This window comes from Procambarus clarkii, chromosome 6 (genome assembly GCF_040958095.1).
Source record: "Procambarus clarkii isolate CNS0578487 chromosome 6, FALCON_Pclarkii_2.0, whole genome shotgun sequence".
Taxonomy (NCBI): Eukaryota; Metazoa; Arthropoda; class Malacostraca; order Decapoda; family Cambaridae; genus Procambarus; species Procambarus clarkii.
In genome coordinates this window covers 40957091-40967273 of record NC_091155.1, presented here as the reverse complement: position 1 = coordinate 40967273, position 10183 = coordinate 40957091, and the positions used below count along the sequence as shown (strand labels likewise).

General features: G+C 43.3%; 2 protein-coding genes across 2 annotated transcripts; one reads left to right on the top strand and one right to left on the bottom strand.

Annotated features, from left to right (window-relative positions):
- Window positions 1–236: 236 nt before the first annotated feature.
- Window positions 237–2613, bottom strand: LOC138354474 (gastrula zinc finger protein XlCGF57.1-like). The gene has a single exon (XM_069308696.1). The coding sequence runs from the start codon at window positions 2256–2258 to the stop codon at window positions 1182–1184; it is 1077 nt and encodes a 358-aa protein (XP_069164797.1). The 5' UTR covers window positions 2259–2613; the 3' UTR covers window positions 237–1181.
- Window positions 2614–7175: 4562 nt separating this feature from the next.
- LOC138356075 (resuscitation-promoting factor RpfA-like) lies at window positions 7176–9019 on the top strand. Its single transcript, XM_069311703.1, has 3 exons — window positions 7176–7377; window positions 7474–7613; window positions 8930–9019. The coding sequence occupies exons 1-3, from the start codon at window positions 7176–7178 to the stop codon at window positions 9017–9019; spliced, it is 432 nt and encodes a 143-aa protein (XP_069167804.1).
- The last annotated feature ends 1164 nt before the right edge of the window (window positions 9020–10183 follow it).

The window sequence follows — 10183 nt, the reverse complement described above, 5'->3', positions numbered from 1 at the left end:
TTACTATACATCATTGGGATAGAGAAAATATATTTTTCCTACTAAGAAAATTATAAATGTCAGTCAGGCTAATATGACTACTGAACTAAGGTTAGCCTTTTATCAGTATCTATCTTAATGCACACAATAATGCAGGGGTTAGATCACTATAACTACTATGGATAGGTCAGACTACTAAAAATATTTGATGCAAATATAAATTAAGAGGTTTAGCTGAAATAAATTCCAGTCTAATATATATTTGTTAATGATTTATTAACATTATTATAACATCTCAGTCATTAACCACTGCTCTGCGCAAAGCGCCTTTAGGCGCTCAGAGAGTTGTGCTCTTTGTTTTTTAATTTGGCTATATTTTAATGTTTTTTAATGTTTTCATTACTATTTTTGTTTTGAAATGGAAATAGTTGACTTTGGAAACATTTTGACATTAAATTTACCTGAACATTTGTAAAAATAACAAAAATATGTCCTTGTCAATTGCACCAAGACGTTTTTGCCGAAAATAGGTGAGCAGTGCAAGGGTTAAGCAAAATAACAAAAATTATTTTAATATTTCATAAAAATAGTACAATAGTATATATATAAAACCACAGTTAAAAGTTAACAAATCAACTAGAGTGCTTTTGGCTTGCTTTCAAGCCTTCAACTGTGGTGGCAGTGATGGCACTACCAATGCCAGCACTGTGGCTGTGAAATATTGCCACATTTCTTCTGTGGCAGAGAAGAAAGTGGAACGGAAGCTATGAGGTACACAGATATCAAAGAAGACAGTTGGTACCAGTTGTAGATACACAATCATGATGACAAAGAAGGAAAATAGGGCAGGGGAAGGAGAGTGAGAAACAAGTTACAGTGAAGTAGCAACACCATGTTTTTGAATACAGTATATGGAATTGGATAAGCTAAAACAGTATAAAAATATATAATGAAATAATTGGTTGCAGCTATGGAGAGTGCAAGATATTTTCCTGATAAAGTTTACAATTTCCAGCAATTTTAAAATTGGAAAAATGGTATTATAAGTTAATGATCTAATATGTGCTTTATTATACATTATACTTAAAACATTTTCTTATTTATCTCTCACACTCAAAATGTTTAACCTATCACCCAAATGCACCGTCTTGTGAGTTTTCATACTACAAAGATGACTGAATCTCTTCCAAAATTCTGGACACTCATGAAGGTTTATCATTCAAATGCACTAACATGTGTGCTTTTATACCTTTACGTGACTTATATAATCTGCCACATTTATCACACTCAAAAGGCCTTTCTTCTGTATGTACTAACATGTGACTTATTATAGATCCACGATCTCGAAACCTTTTGCCACACTCATCACACTCAAAAGGTCTTTCATCACTGTGCATCATCATGTGAGTCTTCATACTTCCAATCTGACTGAACCTCTTCCCACATTCTGGACACATATGAGGTTTTTCACCCGAATGCACTAACATGTGAGTCTTCATATTTTCAAGCCGTCTGAACCTCTTCCCACACTCTGGACACATATGAGGTTTTTCACCCGAATGCACTAACATGTGAGTCTTCATATTTTCAAGCCGTCTGAACCTCTTCCCACACTCTGGACACTTATGAGGTTTTTCACTCGAATGCACTAACATGTGACGCTTCATACTTCTAATATGAGTAAATACCTTCCCACATTCTGGACACATATGAGGTTTTTCACCCGAATGCATTAAGATGTGAGTCTTCATACTTCCAAGATGTCTGAACCTCATCCCACACTCTGGACAATTATGTGGTTTTTCACCCGAATGCACTAACATGTGAGTCTTCATATTTCCAAGACGACTGAACCTCTTCCCACACTCTGGACAATTATGAGGTTTTTCACCCGAATGCACTAACATGTGAGTCTTCATATGTGAAAGATGAGTGAATACCTTCCCACACTCTGGACACTTATGCGGTTTTTCACCCGAATGCACTAACATGTGAGTCTTCATAGTTTTAAGGTGTCTGAACCTCTTCCCACACTCTGGACACTTATGCGGTTTTTCACCCGAATGCACTAACATGTGAGTCTTCATACTTCCAAGACGAGTGAATACCTTCCCACACTCTGGACACTCATGAGGTTTTTCACCTGAATGCACTAACATGTGAGTCTTCATATCTCCAAGACGAGTAAATACCTTCCCACACTCTGGACACTGGTGAGTCTTCATCTTCTTTATGATAGGTGTAGTTTGTGGAAAGGTTTTCTCCATGGATGACTGCATGAGTGGTGATGCTGGGTGACGCCTCACGGTGGGGCGTCAATGTTGAGGCTTAGGCAAGGCTTGAGTGTTGTTTCTTAGGCTGTTGTAGAGTTAGACTTGATGTGAGCACTTGAAGGTCAATGGTGGGCTTCTTCTTTATGATCGGTGGTTTGTGGGAAGGTTTTCTTTTCCGGATGACTGCAAGAATGGTTCTTCTTTATGATAGGTGAAGTTTGTGGGAAGGTTGTTGTGTTGATTTAGGGGCGACGACGATCGTACGTGGGAAGGTTTTATGCTCATGTCTGGACACTCACCGTCCCGTGTTGTGATAATGGCCACGACGCTCACCTAGGCGTTCCAGTGTTCTTTCTGGTGCCACACATTATTTTTCCTACTTCTTACTTTTGTTTGTAACTGGTTTTCTACATTTAACTCTTATATTTTCCTATTTTTTTAATTAAAGAATATGCTTGCAATTCATTTATTAAAATAATATGGTACACGTTTATATACTTTCTGAAGGAAACGTTGCTCCTAAGGTGAATGCACTACTTTGCATTCTTTTTATTTTATTTTTTTCATTCAAATATATAATCAATAAGTAAATATGAAAGGTAATAAACAAGTTGTAATAAACAGAATACAAGCAGATCCACAAAAAATAGGCAAGACAATAAGCAAATACATTCATAAACAAATTTGTAATAGGGAAGGAGTACCACCGCTGGCTGGAAGGATACAAGTCGCTTTGTACACTGACAACATCGCACACTAATATCTCTACCACTTCGGACGTTTCGCATTTGTGTACGTGTTCAATATTAAACCGACAATATAATGCTATTAACAATTAAAATCTTCTACTTAACAGGCATATAGTTAATAAATGAATTTTAGTGATGTAATAGACATAATCCGGGCTTGGTAAGGACGCCGCCCGCCAGCGTAAACACAACACACCACGAATGACCACAAACACGATACAACGCACAAAACACAACACTTCTGTCAGTTTTTGGATAAACTCCTTTTATATTTATTATGTGATAGATATACTTGCATATAATAATAACTATTAGAGGTAAGCGCCTAATATGTAATATTAATCAATAAAAGCGAAGTCAGAAGCCACACGCCTGTCTGTACATGTCTTTTGTGTAAAAGTATTTTGGGCGCTCATGTACTTGTGCGCTAGCTGGCGTTCACAACTGTTCTCGCCTACAAGCATTAGAATTAAACAAACGAATTTATTTATTCATTTATATACAAGAAGATACATTTTCTCGAGAGAGTACATAACATTGGTGTTCTAGCATTCTTTTTAAGCTACTAACTCGCAAAAGCTTTCGGTCATTTCTAGATCTTCCCAAAACCTGCCCATTTATCTTTACCATTTACCAATAATAATAATATTAATAGTTATTTATTTACAAGATGGTACAGTGGGTTTGTGAGTGTAGTGAGTAATCCTAATACACGCTCCATTATCTCATTATCTTAATGACACAACTAATTAGCACTAATTACACAAGCTATAATCCTATCCCTAATTACAGGTAACAGTTCCCACATCCTTCTATTCTAGAAGAGAAAGGTGAGGGGTAGTCACCAAATATAAGGAAGCGATATAAGAATAGACAACACGGGAGACATCTCCCCGTCACGCAGGGTGCAGTCGCACCTCCACAGATCTCCAGTATCAGCTCTTGATACTGGTAATGGCTCAAAAGGGCCACCACTTACGGGCTATTCATGCCCGTGCCACCTTTTGGGTGGCTTAATCTTTATCGATCAATCATCAGAATAGACAACAGTACAATTTCCAGTCAAGAATGTAGCCTTCCGCGTAGGCAGTTCTAATCGTCTCCAATTCTCCCTTGCCTCTAGAGGGTGTTTGTTAATGTTGGTTAAAAGAAATGTGGGATAATGGTATGTAGTGCTATCGAGGATTATCCGTGAAGTAAGTGGAGAGGTTATGTTGGTCCAGATGTGATCAAGAGCTGTGGCAGTACTGTCAGTGATTCTAGTAGGTCTAGTGATTAAGGGTATGAGAAAGCAGGAATTCATACAGTTGAGGAAACTAGCAGCAGGAGGCTTGCAGAGGTCAACGTTAAAGTCACCAGAAATAATTAAGTGGTTTTTGTTCAGTCGGTTCTCTAGTATAAGATTTCTAAGGTTAGAGTTAAATTCAGTCACATAAGTGTTAGGAACCCTGTAGACTGCTCCCACAGTCAAGACAGCATCGTTACCCTTGACTCTGAAAGAGGCAAATATATACTCTCCATAAGGGTCTCTAGATTTAATTACTTTTAAGCAAGTCAGTGCATGGTGGTAGTAAAGAGAAGTACCACCACCTCTTTGTGTAGGACGACAGTTGTGAATTGCTGAGTAGTTTGGTATGTTGTAGAGTTGAGAAGTGTCCTCTTTTAACCACGTTTCAGTAAACACAATAAAAGAGAATTTGTTGTCAACTGTCAACTGTCTTACATTCAATACTCACATACTGCAGACTTGGTCACTAAGATCACATCAGGCTCCCGTATAGCTGTTTGCTACACTTCGTTGCTGCCACAGACGGAGACCCAGAGGACTTGCCAGTTCCACTCCCACAACCAGACTGTCTTCAGCAGCCATGGCCTCAAACATTTCACCCCGCCTCTCAAGGAAGGTATAATCTGATTAACCTTGTTCCTAGAAGCGGTAACCTTGTTCTGAGACCTAGATTCACGAAGCTCCATGTATTTCTTCGTAAGTAGATTTGTTACGAAGGTTCCGAAGTATGCCCTATGAAGATGCTTAGGTGCGATTCAGGTAGGTAAACTTACGAAGATATTTGGGTCTTGGGTCTGGTTCACCTTCATGCCGACAGGTCACTACTGTGTTTCGTTTGGCCAATCAGAGAGCAGCCAACATTCTTCATCTTGAAGATTTAGCCAATCACCACGCTGCCTTATCTATATTTCGGCGCTCATCTGCGCCCCATTTATGTCGAATTTTCTTATAAAATTAGTATATTTCGAAGTAAAACTATGTTTTTTCAACTTCTATAGCCAGCACCGACATTGTAGTAAACAAATATGTTACATTTGTTGTTTACCTACGTAATTCTAAGAGATACTGTGTAGCTGTCCTTGTTGCTCGGAAGATGCGCTGACAATTATTGTATATATTTACTGAATTTACCCAAGGGCCACTAACTGTCTAGTGGCCTCGACGAGACGAGGACAGAAAGCCGGCGGCTTGTTAAAGGGCCCGCCAATTGTCTTAATGATATTTTTTTGCTAGAATTTGGCATTTGCGGCAAAAATTGGTTTATTGTTACACACAATTGCTACATCATAGCCTTCCCAGCTTGGTGCTTTCTTTTAATAATTACTTACTGATTAATAAATAACTAATAATAAATAAATTTTATTCAGGAAAAGTACATACACAGTTGATTTACAAATATAATGATGGATTTATAGACTGAGCTAGTACATACAATACCTAAAGCCACTAATACTCATAGCGTTTCGGGCAAGGTTTAGGGGGGAAAATGGCCTCTGCTTTGCAACAAAGCAGAGATGTTTCTGAAAAGGGGGACAAAGAAACAATTGCGCAGCGCCTTCCGCGGACCGTTTGGGAAGTTCTGGGAGCTTATAAATTGGGGTGGAAAGAGAGGCTCCGCCTCACTTTTACCGCCACCGCAGCTGCACTTGAAACTCCCACACGCCTCCCGACGTTGGACTATGCACGAGATGGACATCACGCCAGCTACCTCGGTCCCTGACCTCTCTCTCCTGGATATTATGGGACCCTCGACATCCCAGACTGATCCGGCAGGGGCCTCCTGCCCCACACTTCTAACGCCAAGGTAAAAGTGAGGTTTTCTGTTCTAGTCTAGTCAGGACCATCCCCAGTGTTGGCGTGTGCCTAGCGCCGTTCCCTAGCGGTCTGTGTGTACCGCTTTAGCTAGTTCCCTTGGCCTCCTGCTGTCTCCACCCTGGGGAAGCAGGGGCGCCCGCGCCGGGCACTGCCGTGCTGTGTTTCCTGGGTTGCTTTGCCTAGGGCCGGCGCCCTTGGCGACGACGCCACGTAGCCAGGCGGAGGCGGCACTCCGCCCTTGGGCCCTGGCTCTTGGGGCCCACGCCGCGTCGGCGTCGACACGTGGCCAGGTTCCGGGCCTATGCCCTGGGCTGTTCCCGGGGCCCATGCCCTAGACGTGATGCCCACGTGGCAAGACGCTCCTTGGAGTGCACGCCCTGGGCAGTGTTAAGCCTTTCCTGTCCCTCTCTGCCACGGGCCGGCGTGTGCTGGGCCCTGTCCTTAGAGGACTGCTTCCGGCGTTTCCTCCAGATGGGGGAATGTACGTGTGTACATCCGTTCGTGTGCACTTACGTACTGTACGTGCCCTGGAGGCCTAGCAGCGTCCCAGGTACGGGTGTCGCCCTGCCTGGGCCCCTGTAGGCGGCCCGGCGGCGTCACCACGCGGCCGGCTGTTGTGGTCCTTGCTGGTGGTCTCGCAGCAGACGGGCCAGCTGGTGGTGTTCCAGACGAGCATGTCCCCTGGGGGCCAAACCCAGCTGCTGACGTTGGCTCAGCTGATGATCCTGACGATCTGGCGGATGTGCTTCCCGCCGATGACCCAGCAACCGTAGGCTCAGCTGGCGGTGTTCCAGCTGAGCATGACCTTATAATTATTCATTTATTATTTTGATTGTTATTTTTAATTAATTGTTTGTAGCTATTAATCAATTATTCAAACACGCCGGTGTAGACGGCGGTTTGTTCCCAGACGTTACGTCTGGCCGGTGTAGCCCGTCGTGTTAGTACAAGCAGTATCGTCGGTCCGGAGCCGAGGCTTGTTTGTACCAGTTGTTCGCCTGCCAGAGTAGACAGGCAGTTTGTTCCAGACCTTAAGTCTGGCCGGTGTTGCCCGGCATCATTTAGTTATTTATGGTTAATAATTACCCGTTATGTTATGCTGCTGATGACCCAGCAGCTGATGGCCCAGCTGGTAGTGTTCCAGCTGAGCATGTCCCCTGGGGGCCAACCCCGCCCGCTGATGTGGCCCCAGACGATGATCCAGCAGCTGATGGCCCAGCTGCCATGGGGCCCAACCCAGCGGCTGATGTTCCGGCTGATGTGGTCCCAGGCCGTTTGTTCCAGACTTAAGTCTGGCCGGTGTTGCCCGGCATTATTTAGTTATTTATGGTTAATAATTAACCATTATGATATTCTGCCGATGACCCAGCAGCTGATGGCACAGCTGGTAGTGTTCCAGCTGAGCATGTCCCCTGGGGGCCAACCCCACCCGCTGATGTGGCCCCAGACGATGTTCCAGCAGCTGAAGGCCCAGCTGCCACGGGACCCGACCCAGCAGCTGATGTGGTTGTAACGGGGGGTGGGGGAAATAGCTCTATCTTGTCCATTATTCCACCCCCCAGTTAACTAACGAGGCCGGGGGAAACAGCTCTCTCTAGTCCGTTATCCCGTCCCCAGTTAGCTAACTATTCTAGAGCACTCCCAGAGTTCCTAAGGCAACCTCTCTCGTTCAACACCTTGTAACCTAGGTATTTGACTACCTAGGTGCGGCGACTACAAGGCGCCATAACTTGATTAGCTACCCGAAACTCTAGAGAGAACTCTAGAACACATTTCACTGCCACAAACGTATAAGAGAAAACGAAAGGAAAGAAATGAATAGTGAAGTAATTAGTGAGGGTTTGGGGTGAGAGGTAGAGAGGTGGGAGGAGCGAGGAGGGTCATTAGTTGAAAGTGAGAGTTCGGAGAGGGGTGGAGGGAGAGGAATAGATAGGTAGAAGTAGAAGAATAGATAGTAGAACACGAAATGCTGCCACCATTCATTCTAGACCATTACATACAAGACAAGGAATGGAACTTGTCTGTATCACAATATTCTCAAATGTTATCAAGAGGTCATTATTAGTATGTCCCATCTTTATCATGTACTCATTAAAATCAGGGAACCAGTAATCCCAGAGGCTTTCTCACCTCAACTCAAAAGCTCTAGGGAACACAGTGAAAGACCATTTAAATAATAAATTCAACAATTATATTTTTCATGATAAGTATCATAACTTAAGCAATCCAATTAAAATGTTAAAGATTAATATCCAAAGTGAGCCATCATCCAAGAATTTGAGAACCCTACAACTGTCTGCCCCTGATCATCACACAACATATGTAAACACGACCAAGTCACCTTAATGTTCAACTCACCAAGTGTCTGCCTATAACTGGATTGAGAGGGGGGGGGGGGTGGTCTGTAGTTGACAGAGACTGTCCCGCCCTGCCGGCCGACAGCCTCCCTGCTAGGCCGTTTTCTCTCCTCTGCTGGCTGCTGTTCTCCTCTGTCTCGTTAATCCTCGATTCCATAGCTGTCCGTGTATATATTGGGGAACCTAGTAACTAGCTTCGCCCACAAGTAGATAGCCTCAGGCGTTCTACCAAGCCACTCCTTAAACGTCGGCATGTTTGAAGGCTACCAGGCTCCAATTATAAGATTAGCAGAAGCGAGGTGAAATTCGCATGATCTGACCTCAGATCATGCGAATTTCTGACTTGAGGTCATTAACGCTTAGAGGTGTGACTTTCCGGCCGACAAACTGGCGCCTTCTCAAATCCCTGTCTATGACTCATGTATCTCTATGTATTTTAAATACAACTAAACCAAACACCTTTTACAGTGTTACATGGTCCCTGCCGATGGTCTAGCAGCCGATGGGCCAGCTGAGCATGTCCCCTGGGGGCCAAGCCCAGCTGCTGATGTTGTCTAAGCCGATGTTACAGCTTCTAATGGCCTGTCCTGGCGGATGCGTTCCCCGCCGATGATCCAGCAGCCGAAGGCTCAGCTGGCGGTGTTCCAGCTGAGCATACCCTTATAATTATTCATCACGGGTACGGTAAGTTTCAGCTATTGGTAAGTTCCACAGGTTCAGGATCCGTCGTCGACGTCCCTCAGAAATTTATTACCGTACTTTACGCCTGGAATTTGCTGCACATTTATGATACTTATTACAGGTTACATTTATGTTGTTTATCAATTTTCGGGCTAAATGTTTACATTTAGCCTACCATAATTTAATACTACATTTGATGCATTGCTCATGTTGCATGTTTATGTTACTTTTGCTGTGTTTACAGTTTGGTTGTTTAAATTTAAGCTTTGCCTTTAAGTTATTAACTAAGGTCAGCAAAGGTGTGCTAGCTGCAGTTATACGGGCCCTTGCCCCTTGCTCCAAGATTTCCTGGCCCTGCATTTTGATTAGTTTTCCCAGAAATTTATATCTGTATTCTACGCTTAGCTCTTACTACATATGTATGTTACTTTCTACTAGTTACATTTATGTTGTTAACTCTGCTTAATTATTGCTTCAAAGCTACTAAGTCAGGTCAGCTAGGATGTGCCAGTTGCTGTGTTACGGGCCTCATGCCTCTTGCATCAAGATTATCCAAGCTACTGTTTTCACTTTACAGATTTTACATTCATGGTTGTTAGCTTTCGCTTCTCGCCAGTAAAGTTATTAAGTAAAGTCAGCTGGGATGTGCTTGTTGCAGTACTACGGCTCCCCCCCCCCCCTCTTGCCTCCTGCTTAAGATTAGTCTGGCCCTGCATGGAGGATTAGTTCCCTCAGCATTTTCCGCATTTTACGTTTCGTCTTGCTGAATAGTTATTTTACTTATTCCTGGTTTAAATTATGTGTGTATAACTTTCGCTTCTGCCTTTAAGCTACTAAGGAATTCAGCCGGGATGCGCGGTTGTGGTGTCACGGGCCACATGCCTCTTGCTAAGTTTATCTGGCCTTGTTATGCTTAGTTCCCTCAGTCAAAACACATCAATGAAATCAAAGCACAACTTTTGCTTTGCCATTAGGTTATTAAGAAAAATCAGCTACGGCGTGATAGTTGCAGTGTTACGGGCCTTTGTCCTTCGCTTTAAG

Excerpts from the sequence above, each read along its gene's own strand:
- LOC138354474 (XM_069308696.1), bottom strand. The coding sequence starts at position 2,258 with ATGCAGTCATCCATGGAGAAAACCTTTCCACAAACTACACCTATCATA.
- LOC138356075 (XM_069311703.1), top strand. The coding sequence starts at position 7,176 with ATGGTTAATAATTACCCGTTATGTTATGCTGCTGATGACCCAGCAGCT. Across the intron at positions 7,378-7,473 it reads GGCTGATGTGGTCCCAGGCC|CAGCTGATGGCACAGCTGGT; the intron begins GTTTGTTCCAGA and ends CCGATGACCCAG. Across the intron at positions 7,614-8,929 it reads ACCCAGCAGCTGATGTGGTT|TGTTACATGGTCCCTGCCGA; the intron begins GTAACGGGGGGT and ends CACCTTTTACAG.